We start from the raw sequence: 17,934 nt of genomic DNA on the forward strand, positions 1-17,934 counted from the left end.
AACTTAGCCAGTCTTGGGGATTTTCCATTCTTCTGAATTTGGCATGCTTTTTTCATTGCTTCTGCAACAGTGTTGTGACATGTTCTGTGTACCATGGTGGATCAGTCCCGTCTCTTACTAACTTATGTGGTATGAATCTATTTATTGCTGTTGATACTGTATCTTTGAATTCGAGCCATATCCGGTGTGGCAATGGAATGTTGTCTATGGTATGGACTTCTTGATGTGCTTTACTAAATGAAATGTTATATTTAAAATACGATGGACAGTCAAATGAATATAATACAGATGGAAAAATAGTAAGTGGACTGTTCATTATTTCAAAAGTAATCACTGCAATTGTTAATACATTGGTCCTACTGTGGGACAAGATGGTAAATTCCTTCATGGAAAAATGTTGGGGTTGCCTATGGAACCTTGATTGTATCTGGCAAATCAACAGCCACAAATATCTTTCTTCGGGGCTCCAAACATGTGGAAACTGCATGGAGAGAGATGGGGAATTAACAGAGGCTGTGTAAGGGCTTCCACGTGAAACATCTGCTGTCGTGTCAGGTTAATAAAAGGTGTCTATACAAGATATTACATGACACTTAATATTTTTAATTTTGTGTGTGTGTGGGGGGGGGGGGGGGGGGGGAAATTATCCACTTACTACATCCAAAAATTCATCTAATGAGTAGAAGGAGTTACCATTAAGAAATTCTTTTAATTTTCTTTTAAATGCTATATGGCTATCTTTCAGACTATTGATGCTATTAGGTAAGTGACCAAAGACTTTTGTGGCACCATAATTTACCCCTTCTGAGCCAAAGTTAGATTTAACCTTGAGTAATGAAGATCATCCTTTCTCCTAGTGTGGTTGCCATGTACATTGCTATTAGTTCTGAATTCGTTCAGATTGTTAATAACAAATTTCATAAGTGAATAAATATATTGTGAGGCTACAGTGAAGATCTCTAGCTCTTTAAATAAGTGTCTGCAGGATGATCTTGGATGAGCTCCAGCAATTATTCTGATTACACGCTTTTGTGCAATGAACACTCTTTTACTCAATGATGAGTTACCCCAGAATATGATGCCATACAAAAGCAGAAATAAAAATAGGTGTGGTAGGCTAATTTACTCAGATGTATATCGCCAAAATTTGCAATGACCCTAGTAGCATAAGTAGCTGAACTCAAACGTTTCAGCAGATCCTCAGTGTGTTTTTTCCAGTTCAACCCCTCATCAATGCATACACCTAAAAATTCTGAATATTCTACCTTAGTTACCGATTTCTGATCGAAGTCTATATTTATTAATGGTGGCATTCCATTTACTGTGTGGAACTGTATATACTGTGTTTTGTCAAAGTTTGATGAGAGCCCATTTCCAGAGAACCACTTAATGATTTTCTGAAAAACATCGTTTACAATTTCCCCAGTTAATTCTTGTCTGTTGGGTGTGATATCTATACTTGTATTATCGGCAAAAAGTACCAGCTTTGCACCCTCGTGAACATAGAATGGCAAGGCATTAATATATATTAAGAACAGCAGAGGACCCAAGACCGAACCTTGCTGCACCCCATTCTTGATTGTCCCCAGTTTGAGAAATCACCAGTTTTTTGCATATTATGTGAACTGCTTACTTCAACTTTCTGCACTCTTACAGTTAGGTATGATTTAAACCATTTGAGAACTGTCACATTCATACCACAGTACTTGAGCTTATCTAGAAGTATTCCATGATTTACACAATCAAAATCCCAACGGGTGACTTCCGGTTACTCGGAGCATTTAATATTTCATTAGTGAAAGTATATATAGCATTTTCTGTTGAAAAACCCTTCTGGAAACCAAACTGACATTTTGTTAAAACTTTATTTTTACAAAGGTGTGAAGCTACTCTACAATACATTACTTTTTCAAGAATTTTGGATAAGGCAGTCAGAAGAGAGATTGGGTGGTAGTTGTTGACATCAGACATATCCCCTTTTTTATGCAGTGGTTTAACAATGGCATACTTCAGTCTATCTGGGAAAATACCCTGCTTCAGAGAGCTATTACATATGTGGCTAAGAATCCCACTTATTTCTTGGGAACAAGCTTTTATTATCCTGCTGGAAATGCCATCAATTCCATGTGAGCTTTTTTTCTTGAGAGAGTTTATTATCTTCCTAATTTCAGAAGGAGAGGTGGGTGGAATTTCAATTGTATCAAATGGTGTGGGTAAGGCCTCTTCCATTAACAGTCTTGCTTCTTCTAATGAACATTTAGATCCTATTTTCTCTACAACATTTAAAAAATGATTATTCAAAATGTTTTCGACTTCCGGCTTGTTGTCTATCAAGTTTCCATTCGCTTTGATGGTGATACCGTCCAACATCATGTACTCTTTCATCCTGTACTCTTTCATCCTGTACTCTTTCATCCTGTACTCTTTCATCCTGTACTCTTTCATCCTGTACTCTTTCATCATCCTGTACTCTTTCATCATCCTGTACTCTTTCTTCATCCTGTACTCTTTCTTCATCCTGTACTCTTTCTTCATCCTGTACTCTTTCTTCATCCTGTACTCTTTCTTCATCCTGTACTCTTTCTTCATCCTGTACTCTTTCATCCTGTACTCTTGGTTGTCCTGTCTCCCTTGTAATAATATTCCAAATTGTTTTGGTTTTGTTATCAGAGGTATTAATCTCAGACATGATGCACATGCTTCTGAACTTTTTAATAACCTTTCTTAATGTAGCACAGTAGTTTTTATAATATTTGGCTGTTTCTGGGTTATTACTCTTTCTTTTTGTTGGATACAGTTCCCTTTTGTGGTTACAAGATATTTTTATTCCTTTAGTAAGCCAAGGTTTTTTTGCATGGTTTCTTATAATTAGATTTAACTACTTTCTTGGGGAAACAGTTTTCAAATTCTCTTACAAGTGTATCATGAAATAAGTTATATTTTAAATTAGCATCAGGTTCCTTGTTCACCTCATCCCAATCTAACTGCTGAAGATTTTCTCTGAAATTTCTAATTGTTGAGTCATTAATTGACTGCACGACTTTGGAGGGTAGTTTTGAATTATTGAATGGAGCTATGTCTTATACTGTAACTAGCTGAGCATCATGATCAGAAAGCCCATTCTCAACACGACAAGAATTTATGTTTTTAAACCTATCTTGGTCTATAAAAGTGTTATCTATCAATGTGCTGCTGTCCTTTACTACCTGAATAGGAAAATTAATGACAGATGTCCAATTGAAAAAACCGAGCAAGACTTCCATGTCATTCTTCCTATTACACTCTTTCAGTGAACCAGCATTGAAGTCCCCTATCTGACAGATAGCACAACAAGGCATCCAAGTTTTCCAGGAATAAATGAAAGTTTCCTGAAGGGGACCTATATACTTTTACAATTATAAAAGAGCCCTCCTTCAGTTCAAGTTGACCGGCACATGCTTCTATATGTTGCTCTAGACAAAAAATTTTTGTATCTAAGCTTTCTACACAATGATAACTTTTGACATACACTCCTGGAAATTGAAATAAGAACACCGTGACTTCATTGTCCCAGGAAGGGGAAACTTTATTGACACATTCCTGGGGTCAGATACATCACATGATCACACTGACAGAACCACAGGCACGTAGACACAGGCAACAGAGCATGCACAATGTCGGCACTAGTACAGTGTATATCCACCTTTCGCAGCAATGCAGGCTGCTATTCTCCCATGGAGACGATCGTAGAGATGCTGGATGTAGTCCTGTGGAACGGCTTGCCATGCCATTTCCACCTGGTGCCTCAGTTGGACCAGCGTTCGTGCTGGACGTGCAGACCGCGTGAGACGACGCTTCATCCAGTCCCAAACATGCTCAATGGGGGACAGATCCGGAGATCTTGCTGGCCAGGGTAGTTGACTGACACCTTCTAGAGCACGTTGGGTGGCACGGGATACATGCGGACGTGCATTGTCCTGTTGGAACAGCAAGTTCCCTTGCCGGTCTAGGAATGGTAGAACGATGGGTTCGATGATGGTTTGGATGTACCGTGCACTATTCAGTGTCCCCTCGACGATCACCAGTGGTGTACGGCCAGTGTAGGTGATCGCTCCCCACACCATGATGCCGGGTGTTGGCCCTGTGTGCCTCGGTCATATGCAGTCCTGATTGTGGCGCTCACCTGCACGGCGCCAAACACGCATACGACCATCATTGGCACCAAGGCAGAAGCGACTCTCATTGCTGAAGATGACACGTCTCCATTCGTACCTCCATTCACGCCTGTCGCGACACCACTGGAGGTGGGCTGCACGATGTTGGGGCGTGAGCGGAAGACGGCCTAACGGTGTGCGGGACCGTAGCCCAGCTTCATGGAGACGGTTGCGAATGGTCCTCGCCGATACCCCAGGAGCAACAGTGTCCCTAATTTGCTGGGAAGTGGCGGTGCGGTCCCCTACGGCACTGCGTAGGATCCTACGGTCTTGGCGTGCATCCGCGCGTCGCTGCGGTCCGGTCCCAGGTCGACGGGTACGTGCACCTTCCGCCGACCACTGGCGACAACATCGATGTACTGTGGAGACCTCATGCCCCACGTGTTGAGCAATTCGGCGGTACGTCCACCCGGCCTCCCGCATGCCCACTATACGCCCTCGCTCAAAGTCCGTCAACTGCACATACGGTTCACGCCCACGCTGTCGCGGCATGCTACCAGTGTTAAAGACTGCGATGGAGCTCCGTATGCCACGGCAAACTGGCTGACACTGACGGCGGCGGTGCACAAATGCTGCACAGCTAGCGCCATTCGACGGCCAACACTGCGGTTCCTGGTGTGTCCGCTGTGCCGTGCGTGTGATCATTGCTTGTACAGCCCTCTCGCAGTGTCCGGAGCAAGTATGGTGGGTCTGACACACCGGTGTCAATGTGTTCTTTTTTCCATTTCCAGGAGTGTATATGGCAACTCCTCCTCTCACCTTATTCTCTCTACTCATATGTGCAGCTAATTTATAACCACTGATATTTACCTTTTCCATATCAGACACAATGTGATGCTCAGACAGGCTAGTATATATATTACATTATCAGATTCAATGTCATCTAAACAAACCAGGAGCTAATCTACTTTATTCTTCAATCCCGGAATATTTTGGTGATATATGGTAACATTATTTTTTACTTTACTTTTGTAAGAATCTACTTTTTTCTTTAATCCACTAATATTTTGGTTAAATATGGTAACATTATTATTTACTTTCATGTTGTGAGAATTTGTGAGTTTTGGACCTCTTTAGCACTTGCCTACCTGAAATTCTCATTGGACACTGATATTGGTCTAAAAAAGAGGTACATCCGTGAGTACTAGTGTCCCCCCTTATGGATTTTGCTAACAACCCTGCCAGTTTACCCTTCCCTTTTCTATTGAGGTGTAGGCCATGCCTTGTGAAATCCCCCCATCAATAGCCTTGTCAGGAACCAATCCAATGTCTGACAGAGTGGCCACCCTACACAACTGATCAAACTCCATATTTACCCTCCTAGCCATACTATAATCAGGCATGTATTCTGCCTTGAGTAAGTAGTTAATTAATAAGAATGCATTTTTTCCTTTTAAAATTTTGGAATGAGTCTTGAAAGCTTCCATATCCGCAGATTTTGTACATCTGGAGGCAGGTGCGAAACTAATCTTTAGTGAAGAATTTCATCAATTTCATACAAAGTGAATACAGTAAAATGGGAGTGGAATTGATTAGTTGCCTTCTAAGTGTGGTGGAGCAGTGACGCTGTGTTCCAGGCTGACAGGGACCACTTTTTAAAGGTGATTTAGGTGGGGGACAGTCTTTGGTTTATTGAGCAGCATAGTCTGCCTCCTTAGCTGAATAGTCAGAGTGTCTGATTGCCATGCAGTGGGCCTGGGTTTGATGCTTAGCCAAGTCAGAGATTTTCTTCACTCGGGGACTAGCTCTTGTGTTGTCCTCCTCATTACGTCAATATCATCAGCACGCAGGTTGCCCTATGTGGCATAAATTGAAAAGACTTGCAACTTTTCGGCCGAATTTTCTCCAGGTGTGGATTCCCAACCATCAATACCATGTTATCATTTCATTACATCTGGACAACATAAATGTGCTGGCATCACAATCAAGAAGTCAGGATGCGTAAGACACACAAGCCTGTCCTTTACACATCCTAACAGTCATATGTCTGATACTTTTCTGTGTGTTTGGACATTTATATCTTTGTAAACAACTTTCCTTCATGCTGTATGCTGTACTGCATCATCTCTAATCACCTTTGGGTGAACACAGGGACTTTGAACGAACTGAAACAGAGTCTGCAATTGGTTTCTTTTGCTTATGGAAATAGCTGTGTGTATGTTCAAGACTTCTTGTGAAATGCTAATAATTTTATCACCTTATGAGGTTGGTTGGGTGTCACTATGGAACAATAGCCAACATGGGTGTGGCTTTTGTTATTTCTACTGAATTGTTTCAGAAAAATTTGGAATATATACCCCACCATAAAACTTTGTTACTGTTTTGTTTTACATTGGCAGTCCCTAAATATGTCCATTTGCAACAAAGTAAAGCCTAGTTTTTTCAGCAACACTAAGTTGCAACCGACTGTGCTACGAGCCACAACTCATGCTCATGTTTGTGCAACTTGTTGGTGAAACTAAACACTTCTGGCTTGTTTCGGCATTGGTGACAGTAGTTACACAAGTCTTGGTGTTAGGTTTGTTGATAAAGTATAAACAAATTGAAATATGAAGTGGTTATGAGGAAATTGTTCACCTTTTGGGTGGCTGTGCTATGTGTGGGTGTTGGTGGGAGTTGGGTGGAGTTGATGACAGAAACACGCAGTGATATGTTGCTGCACTTGAGGCCATCATGCATGACCTGAACATGTATGGGTTGGCAGTATCTGAGCTGCAGAGCAAAGTTTGTTCAGTTAGGAGTACCTATATAAATGACTTTTAAAAAAATTACAGGGAGCAAAACATTTGGTTGTGGAACAGCCCTCATCTACAAGACTAAAATGCTGTGGTTCAAGTTGGCTAGTTCTTTTTTAAGGAAAATAGTTGACAAGAGGAGAGGCTACAGAAATCTGGAAAGCTGAATTATCTGTTCAATATTCATTTATTTAACACAACACAGTAGCGCTTCCCATTCACAAATTGTAGTCTAGATTATTAAAGTAACATCTAGGGTCTTTAAGTACAATTCCTTTCAGCAAGGTCACTGAGCAACAGAGCTGATGTCTTTTCTCTATCCAGCCATGAATCCAAACTTTTTTTTTAATCTTTGGTCTTAGACAGCAGTTTCATGCAAAAAAGCATGAATTCTTCCACAACTCGTACAGCTGCCAGAACTTTCATTTTACCTATGAGTACAGCATCACAAAATGGAGTTCACATTGGTGTTGCCATGTGTACAGAGATGTACAAAACCATTTACATGAAACTCTTTTCACGCAACAAGTGGTGCAACCCAGTGTAGTCGTGCAAAGTAGGCTGAAGCGCAGACCGTTTTCTCACTGTTTTATCTGTGTGTTATTATAGTGCAGCTATATCCTATCACCCCTGATGATGCTGAATTCAACCTATGAAGCAGCTGTTGACATAACTGGAAATACAGAGATTTCTGTTCCTTGGTTAGATATCATAATCACTGATTAAAATTCTTGGCATGTGGAGATAATTCAAATGCCAAGAATTGCATCCACTCAGGGTACTGATTTACACTATGATTCACTCTGTAAATTAGAAAAAAGAAGTGTACATGTCTTTGTACTGTTGCTGACAGCACAGAAAAGATGGTAGTTTTGATGCAGATGATTATACTCATAATATGGGGAATGTTGGGATCCCATCTGTGCACTTGCTACATCCTGAGGGATTAGTCTGTTTCTAATATGATTTGTCTCAAATACATACATCAGCTCTATGGACAGGAGTGGTTTTCAGATGAGAATGAGATTTTACTTCTCAGCTGGCCTCCTCCTGTGCCAGACCTCAGTCCCCATTGGAAACATGTAGACGGAGATGAAATGAACCATGCCAATAATCTGTGATGACCTTTGGAATGTTTCCATAGTTGCCTTGTAGGAGGTGGCAGAAATCAAGAGATTTATTACTCATCTAATAGAGTTGCTTTCTCACAGGATCCAGGGATGCAGAAAGTCATTGAAGTGGAAGGCCTTTGGACAGGATGTTAAGTGGTAAAGAAACAGCATGTAGTGCGCTTTGGAGGGCTGAAAAATCTTGTTAAGAACCCTGAAGTGTTTGTTCTGTTGATTTCATGTTATCCATAGGTTAAACAAATTAATGCAGTAAAACAAAATATTATTTATGAAAGTGAGATTCAGTTTGAATCCTGCTATCGTGCAGTTGCTTGTCAATATGCTAGCTACACCATTGAACTACGAAGTGACTGTTTTAAGTGTAGAGATTTCAGATATTTCTTGCTGCTGTTCTGCCACTGATTCCACCTCACAGCTTCAAGATCATTTCACATCCTAGGAATGAGAGGGAGCAGGTTTTCTTGCTTGCTTTTTTTTAATTGTGCACATGATGAGTGTCAGGCCTAACTTCCTCAATTGCACTCACAGTTACAAGTGTCATGTACTTTTATGAGCAGTACTGTACACTCTGTAATGTGATTGACTGCTGTGTAACATGGTGAGCAGTTCAAATTCAGCCACTGCCACATTTAGTGCAGTTAATAAGACATAACTTCGTAAAAAGTCTGCAGTGAAACAAGGTAATAATAATTTAGGTCTCTCCTGAAAGCTTTAGTATGGGGTTGTTTTATGATACAGTTTTTAAATACAGTGCTAAAAAAAGTTTGGAATACTATCATAAGATGTAGTCTGCAATACTAGAGGTCTCATTGACCTAGGCACTTCATGCGTTACCTGCATTCAGTTAGAGCTCACATATTGGACAGTGTTTATTGCCAGCATGCTTTGTGGCCATTTCTCTGTCATGTTAACATACCACTACCACAGTGGCACACAATGAGCAGTTTGGTATCAACAGCAGCTTCATTCAGTTTGTCTTCACCACCATAGTAACATGCCATGTAGAGACATATAACACTTTGATAGTTAGGTTAGTGACTTTACTTTCAGCAGGTCATACACAGCAAGATGTTGCCAATTGGTTACATTTCACTCAAAGTGGTGTGTCTAAGCTGGGGCGAAAGTACAGAGAGATTGGAAATGTGAACACTATTGTTTGCAGTGGTCGTCCTCATATGACAACACCAATGCAGGATCGTTTCCTCCAACTGTAGGCTCACAGGCATCCAAAATCAGCTGCCAGACCAAACAGTGTGTAGAAGATGGCGTCAGGGTGGTCTTCTTTCCAGAAGACCAATGAGATGTTTTGCACTGAACCAGAGGAACCGCTTCAGTCGAAGGACCTGGGCTCTTGCATCAACAATGGACCATTTCGATGCAGAATAGAGTAATTTCATGTTTTTCGACAAGACCAGGAATGGTTTCCAAATGGACACTAGACATGTTAGGGTTTGGAGAAGCACTAGGCAGCACCAGGAAGCAGATACATTCAGAAAATCCATCCATTTGCTGGTCTAAATGTAATGTTCTGGGTGGCAGTAATGCTGGGGTGGCAGACCCCTCTGATTTCCACCTACGACAATTTTACTGGTCCCCAGCACCTTCAAGAGAAGGCCCTGCAGATGTGAAGTCGGTGACAGCTTCGTCCTAGTTGATGACAATGCAAGACTGCACCATACTCTAGCAATGTCTTGGTATCTTCAAAGATGCAGCATCAACCAAGTGCATTGGCCAACACAGTCGCCAGACATGAATGCAATTGAGCATGTGTGGGACCTGTTGAAGGTGGCCACTGCACAGTGTCCGAATCCACTTAACAATCTTCATGACCTCACTGAAGCTGCCATTGAGGAATAGGACCTTATACTCCAAGATAAACTTGATGGTCTCATCCAGATCAGGCCTTGCAGAGTGGAAGAACTCATCTGTGTGGAAGGAGGACATATTACTAAAGACTGATAATCATCGTGAGGTAAAGATTTTCACCTTTATTTTTCTTTTCAAAATGTATACTGAGGTGAGAGCCTGCTTTGTTTTGTAATGATTTTTTGTAATTAACCTATATCATTCTTGTTTTCAGAAGGATTTGTGTTTATCTTTGTACAAACTTCAATGGGTTTACTATAAGAAGTCATTGTAATAAACTCTATGATATCCCAACTTTTGATGAGGCATGTGTATATACAATATATGGTGAAAAATCCATCATTTGAGATGCGTTACATGTTTCATAGAGGATGTTACTAATTAAGTAACAACTATACATTATGGTACTCTGTTGTAAATACCAACAAGTCCGTATGAGATTTTATATTTGAGAAATTTATTTCATTTGGAAAATCCTTCATGAGTTTTCTGCTAAACGTTTTGACCATATTGTGTCTCTCATGTGTAAAAATTGATTGTTAAAAATTCCTCCTGCCTCTGAATTATTGTTTGTAATTTTACTGTTTATATCAATAGAGATTCACCTTATTGAGCAACATGTTGTCCTGGTATTTGTTTCTACAGTTAACAATATGCTGTTATTTCTGTTGTCCAAATTAATTACTTCTTATATAATGTGCTTGCTTCTAGATGTTTTAATAAATTTGAGCAATTTTTGTAATATGCACATAAACCAGGTGTTTATTTCTCCTTCCTACAGTAACACTTCAATCTTCTGTTCGAAAGAGACCCATATCACACTAGGAATTAATGTTCACTTTTTACATGACTTTTTAATGTATTTTCAAATTATTTTACCTGGAAAGCCATTTTAATATCATAACAGACATATCAAGGAATGTGTTATAATTGACATTGGCCTTTATTTTTCTATAAATTTAATCTCTGGCTGCCTCTATTAAGCTTTTTTTTTTTTTTTTTTTATCTTTTGCCTTGGAGTTATTAATTATGCTGTCTTTTGCCATAGTGATGTCTACATAGTGTAAGTTATTTATGTTAACTAGCTTAGCATCACAATTTAAGAGTCCATTCACTAACAAGTAAGCATATATTTCATTGCTTTTAACATTATTGGCTATGACTGATTATGTCATGGTGGTTCCTTGATCTGCACACCATGAAGTATTGAAACCAAATTGTGTGAACCAAATATTGTTTCTAGTTTAATTATCTTCTCAGAATCTGTTAGAAACTATACAATGAAATCACCACAAAATATTAACTTCTTTTTTATGAAACAGATTATAGATGTTACATAGAATTGTGATGTCCAGTAAACTGCAAAAATTTCCGATTACAGAATACTCCCTTTTTCAATCAGCTCACAACTAAGTTCTGATATGTGCTGAGCCGTGTTAAATTCACTTTTCTAACTTTTCAAAACTTATTTGTTTTTATACTTGTGACAACCCTTCTCATTTTCTGAAATTCATTCTCAATGAAAAACTGCTATTATCGCCTCTTATTAGAGTGAGGAACAGTCTATTGTTACATGAAGCAAGGCATATGCTGTGATGAAGATGCTGCAGTGTTTTCTACCCAGTACTTGTAAATTTCCTAAGAGTTCTGTGGAACATTTGTAGAGAATAATTATTGTTTCTCCATTACAGTTTTAGTATTAAGTGTACCTGTACTGTTTATGGGATTTGAAGCAATTCCCTGCAATCTCCATTCAGTGTACAACTTTGCTATTCCAGTTAGATGTTTCCAGTGCTATGGCTGAAAAGTTCTCTTAGTAACTCCCAGATCCACCTGAGAATGTGGATTTGATAGGATACCCATATCCAATAAACAATGCTCAGCAAATGGTCAGACATAGACAGACAGAAGAAGATGACTACCATTATCTTAACAGATCATGATATTCACACAGATATCAGGTATAGTTATAATGGGTTTAGCAAGACATTGAAAGTGAAATTACACCCTTCTCGTAGCTTTTGGCTTCACTTTTTGTACATATGCAAGCCATTTTTGAAAAAGAATCACTGTAAACATCTACAACAATGTTGTTACACTCCTATTTAAAAGTGGTATTGAACATCTGTGTTCCTCTAAATCTGTAACGGGAATTGTGTGGATGGTTCCTTTGGAAATACTATGGCCAATATTCTTCCTCATTCTTGTACTGTACAAGTTTGTGCTCTTTCTCAAATGATCACATCATCTGTGGTAAATTAAACCCTAATCTTGGCTTCATAAGCTTTCCTGGCTAAATGACTTGTGATGTCCTTGTTAGGTTTGCAGCCGGATCATCAAGTCAAGTTGGCACTCTGAAAGCTTGACTTGGAGATCCAACTGAAAACCTGAGGCGAGTATAACAGACTTAATCTTCCTTTCCTTTTGTCTTTCTGTCTTTATTTCCATATTTCTTTTCCGTTCTCTTTTCTGATGGTTTTTGGTCTCTCAGAAGGCTCATTTCTCTCCCTGTGATCTTTATTTCTTTCATATAGAGAGATAAGAGGTATAACAATGATAAGCAGAAAAATTGCAGAGGCACATCTGATACATCAAATTTATGTTTCAGGTATCGATACAAATGCTGATACAAAAGAGAAGTTCTTATTTCAGCGTTCTCAGGATCGAATTAGAGGTTACTTTTACAAAACTCAGACTGCAATTCAGAAATCTGAAATTTATAAAAGAAATAAAGTAGCACGGTCAAAATTAATTGATGCTTGTACAAGTCTTACAAATTACTTGAAGCAAAGACAGTACTTTGGAGTCTACTTTGATAGAACTGCTGAATCAACTCGACTCTGTACAACATTTGGTGACTTCCAATGTCAAGGGTTGTTTTATTCACCATGTTGCTCCTACAGTCATGTTATTAACCCTTATGAGAGCAGAGAAGCAAGAATTATGTTTTCAACATGGAATCTTGATCACAGGTGGGCATTTTAGCTGTTTGATGAGGTGTGTGGACTGTTCATTCAATAGAGTTATAACATTGTTGTTTAATTTCTGCAGAATTGAACGCAGCCGAGAGATTGTGCCTGGAATGTTAAAGGCAGCAAAGATAGCAGCCCGAGAAGGATACATGATAAATTCAGAGTATTTTTTTACACTGCTGTTTACTTTAGACAATCTGAAACTTGTGCACGTCTTGTGTCATGACAAAGGCAAACATGAAATGGGATGTGATGAATCTAGGATTGTAATAAAAAATAAATAAAGCACAAACTGGTCATAAAGAGCAAGTACTGTGTTTATGAAGTGACTCTGATGGTTCAGAATTAAGAGTTATTTCTAATTTATGGAAATTTATGTGAATGTTGTGTATATCTTTCAATTAAAAGTTTTAAAGAAATTTCCCACATTACTTTTTTTATGTATTCCATGAGTGAAGTTCATTTTTTTACTGATTTACTCTACAGATATTGTAATTGTGTATTGGCTGAAATATTCCAACTTATTTATAATGAAACTATAAAGGGTGACAGCCCATATAAAATAATTTTCATGTGCTGCGTTGTGTAACTTTGTCCTGTATGTCAACCATTGACAATACAACAATAATTGCAAATCAGTGTGATTGTTTCATTTTTTGTAATGCACATTAGCATAAGTTAGTTGTATATTCAGGTTTCAGGCAACAAAAATGAACTGGTATCACAACTAGATTTAGACCATTATTGGCTGCTAAACCTGTGAAATTCATATGTGTTATAGTGAGAGAGCAACAGGGTGGACTATCCACTGTTTAGAAGTATCGGGAATGTCAACATTCTGGGCCTGTAGCACATAGTGTCTTGTATCTTGTTGACATTTGAGCAGTGTAAAGTCACATTTGGTGGCAAATTTTTTCTTCCATTTATAGTTAAAAATTTCCACTCATTGTGAGACTGCAGTGGTAGTATGCTGGATCTATGTATTTTTGTGACTGTACTGAGTGCCCAAGCATGCTGTCTACTGAATTGTTTCATGAGGTCAGCACTGCTTGGCTGGAATGTTTACCAGTTTGAAAGGTTACAGCTGCAATGTTATGAATGTATGGAAATTGTAAAGGAACATGCTTGGCACACCAGTTGTTATGGTGGTTCTATGCATGTTCAAGAATGAGTATGTAAACAAACAAATTATCTCCTCAGCCTCTCAACTGGCTTGTATCAAGCGAGGTGGCATAGTGATTAAGGTGCCAGACTCACATACAAAAGGTGTTGGGTAAAAGTATGTCTGGCCATCCAAACTCTTGTTTCCAGTGGTTTGTTTAAATTTCTTCAAGCTGGGATTTTTCCTCTGTAGAGGACAATGCCAACTTCCATTCCTGTCTGTGTTCAATCCAGGGTTGTGCTCTGTTTAATGATCTTGTCATAAATGGAATATTAAACTTTCATTTCCTTTCTTTTCATTGAATGAAACAGCACTGCTGTTCTGTGTGTATTACCATGTAGGTGCATTAAAATGAAAAACTTGTTCATAACATTTGTGTTATAGTCTGCTGCAAAAGACTGTGTGGGATCTTTTTATAGCAAGCATCTATGCTATGCTTACAGGGTGGCATCCATAGTGCCCAAAGACATATTGATAATGTTTGGTGAAGTTTGGATTGTGTCCCAACAACAGTCACCTAGATGGACTTTGCCAACTTTCAAACAAAGTTAATGTGAATCCATTCAGAAGCTTCCAACAACATTGGCCACTACCTAAACTGCGGGTTAGAAATTGACTGGTATTTGGCACTACTTCTACAGCACCTGGTTAAAACTTCAGTATCAGTAACAGCATCAATGAGCTAATTACTTCATTCAGATAATACTCAAACGGATTTGATGAAAAAGCATCCATCATGTGACTTAGTGATGATGTTTTACTGCTTTCTGTGTATGCAATATAAATTGTTTGTGTCTCTTGAAACACCAAATACTTCCACGACTTTGGTTATGGTAGCACCTCCATACCAGTATCAACAATTTGCCCACATTCGAATTCACGTAGCTCCAAGATAATGCACTAGAAACTAACAGAACACTGCTCTGACCATGATGGGCATGACAATGTCTTGGGGACATTGCACAGATGCCCTTTGTGGTCAAATACAACAGCGCAACCTACAGGTCTGACTAGCATATACAGGGTTATTACAAATGATTGAAGTGATTTCACAGCTCTACAATAACTTTATTGTTTGAGATATTTTCACAATGCTTTGCACACACATACAAAATCTCAAAAAGTTTTTTTAGGCATTCACAAATGTTCGATATGTGCCCCTTTAGTGATTCGGCAGACATCAAGCCGATAATCAAGTTCCTCCCACACTCGGTGCAGCATGTCCCCATCAATGAGTTCGAAAGCATCGTTGATGTGAGCTCGCAGTTCTGGCATGTTTCTTGGTAGAGGAGGTTTAAACACTGAATCTTTCACATAAACCCACAGAAAGAAATCGCATGGGGTTAAGTCGGGAGAGCATGGAGGCCATGACATGAATTGCTGATCATGATCTCCACCACGACCGATCCATCGGTTTTCCAATCTCCTGTTTAAGAAATCCCAAACATCATGATGGAAGTGCGGTGGAGCACCATCCTGTTGAAAGATGAAGTCGGCACTGTCGGTCTCCAGTTGTGGCATGAGCCAATTTTCCAGCATGTCCAGATACACATGTCCTGTAAGGTTTTTTTTCGCAGAAGAAAAAGGGGCCGTAAAATTTAAACCGTGAGATTGCACAAAACACGTTAACTTTTGGTGAATTGCGAATTTGCTGCACGAATGTGTGAGGATTCTCTACCGCCCAGATTCGCACATTGTGTCTGTTCACTTCACCATTAAGAAAAAATGTTGCTTCATCACTGAAAACAAGTTTCGCACTGAACGCATCCTCTTCCATGAGCTGTTGCAACCACGCCGAAAATTCAAAGCGTTTGACTTTGTCATCGGGTGTCAGGGCTTGTAGCAATTGTAAACGGTAAGGCTTCTGCTGTAGCCTTTTCCATAAGATTTTCCAAACCGTTGGCTGTGGTACGTTTAGCTCCCTGCTTGCTTTATTCGTCGACTTCCGCGGGCTACGCGTGAAACTTGCCCGCATGCGTTCAACCGTTTCTTCGCTCACTGCAGGCCGACCTGTTGATTTCCCCTTACAGAGGCATCCAGAAGCTTTAAACTGCGCATACCATCGCCGAATGGAGTTAGCAGTTGGTGGATCTTTGTTGAACTTCGTCCTGAAGTGTCGTTGCACTGTTATGACTGACTGATGTGAGTGCATTTCAAGCACGACATACGCTTTCTCGGCTCCTGTCGCCATTTTGTCTCACTGCGCTCTCGAGCGCTCTGGCGGGAGAAACCTGAACTTTATGAGTTTTTCTACGTATCTGTAGTGTGTCGTGACCATATGTCAATGAATGGAGCTGCAGTGAATTTATGGAATTGCTTCAATCATTTGTAATAGCCCTGTATATTTATGTTCAAGTGTAGATTTCTCGCAGAGTTCCCATGTTTCTGTCTAGCTCCTGTACGTACCTGTTTGAAATACCTCTATGGTGGGCCAATACTAGAATTAACTGCAAGAGGTATATAGCATGTAAAATAGAGCCAGTGAAATAATTCAGCTGCCATCTATGTTTGACTGCAAGAGGACTATGCCCTGTTGAGCCTGCAATTGGTACCACACCATAAAAAAAATCAAAATAGCAGTTGCTAGACTTACTGTTTAACTGAAGCCCACTCATTGCCCTCAGTGTTCTGCACACAACCTCTGCACCAGCTAGTTGCCTCAGTCTGGGCTAATTGATTATGTTCAAACTTGGCCATTGTCAGAATTCTCTCTAACCCTTGCATCCTGCACAGGCTGACAAAATCTCAGAAAATTTGCTATTGCAATTAAAGTGTATAAGAAGAGTGGAATTAGTGTTGCACTTACCATAATGTATTTCTTTTGCCAAAAACGAAAAAAAGGTCATTAGAATACAAATTGTAAAGAATTGGTAGGATGGTATGCACTTTCAACTTAGAATATATGAAGGGCTTATGTCAATAGTGGTACAAGTCCATTTGTGTTCATTCTGAGATACAGAGTCCTAAAGTTAAATTAGCACTGAAAAATCTGCATTCAACTTTCGGAACTTGTATCTCAGCATGAACAAAAATGGACTTGTACCACTATTGAAATAAGCCCTTCATATTGTGTTTCCAAAATACAACAGTGATGAGCTGCATTAAATTCTGACTTTTCAGCCAGTATGATATTTGACACAGTGCATGAGGCAGGCAACAGTGGGAGTGGTTCAAAAGTCAAACAGTGGATTAAACAAAATTAAAATTAGCATCACCAACTGAGTCGTACAGACACCTGAACATTTATCATGTGAACACTCTGTTGCCATAAAGATGTCAGTGGTATGAAACCTACCAGGAACTAAATTGTGAGCAAACTGTGCCAACTGCGAGGTGTCATGTAGAAATTACATAGCAACATCAGTAAGTAAACCCCTTAACTTAATGTGCAAGTCATTGTCCGTGCATCTGAGCATTATACCTAGCTTTGCATTAGCCCATTAAATAAGTTGCAGAAATGGAAATAAAAACTTAGTTGTATATCCTTTTGGCATCTTGGTGTACTGTCAGCTTGGTAGATGATTTTGTTATATTTGTGACACCAAGCCAGGCCAGCTCTGGTTCTGATTAATGACACAATGTATTTGGATCCACCCAAGAAATGGAATGGCTATGGGAATACAGCCTTTCTTGGGTTAAAGTGCTCCAGATTTTCCAGCTTCACAAAAAACATTGGCAACTCTGTGATCATCCAGATACGTTTCTGAATTACTCGGTAAATTATCTTGATGAAACATGCCGAGTGATTCTCATATAAGATATGTCACTGAGGTATCATATGTATTTTTCCAACTCTGATATAGTTGTCTGTCTTTGTAGTAATCTGACAAGAGAAAGGGGTTCATAATATCAGATATGCATATGAGTACTGAATTG

At 39.4% G+C, this 17,934-nt stretch overlaps 2 protein-coding genes across 18 annotated transcripts in view; one reads left to right on the forward strand and one right to left on the reverse strand.

Moving 5' to 3' along the window:
- LOC126183424 (DNA fragmentation factor subunit beta) overlaps positions 1 to 17,934 on the forward strand; it is a 437,040-nt gene that overhangs the window by 268,092 nt on the left and 151,014 nt on the right. For 2 of the 17 annotated variants that reach the window (XM_049925387.1, XM_049925386.1), the window contains exons 5-6: positions 12,533 to 12,896; positions 12,976 to 13,516. The exons of 9 other annotated variants lie outside the window; for them this stretch is intronic. In XM_049925387.1, coding sequence (XP_049781344.1) covers positions 12,533 to 12,896; positions 12,976 to 13,180 — 569 coding nt within the window. In that variant the 3' untranslated portion in view covers positions 13,181 to 13,516. Of the gene's footprint in view, positions 1 to 12,532; positions 12,897 to 12,975; positions 13,523 to 17,934 lie in introns of those variants that run through there. 6 more of the 17 variants (XM_049925380.1, XM_049925396.1, XM_049925391.1 and 3 more) reach the window with 6 other exon arrangements.
- Positions 1 to 17,934, reverse strand: part of LOC126183423 (uncharacterized) — a 281,164-nt gene that overhangs the window by 113,305 nt on the left and 149,925 nt on the right. The gene's annotated exons all lie outside the window — the stretch shown is intronic.

The sequence above is a fragment of the Schistocerca cancellata genome, chromosome 4 (genome assembly GCF_023864275.1).
Source record: "Schistocerca cancellata isolate TAMUIC-IGC-003103 chromosome 4, iqSchCanc2.1, whole genome shotgun sequence".
In the NCBI taxonomy this organism is placed as follows: domain Eukaryota; kingdom Metazoa; phylum Arthropoda; class Insecta; order Orthoptera; family Acrididae; genus Schistocerca; species Schistocerca cancellata.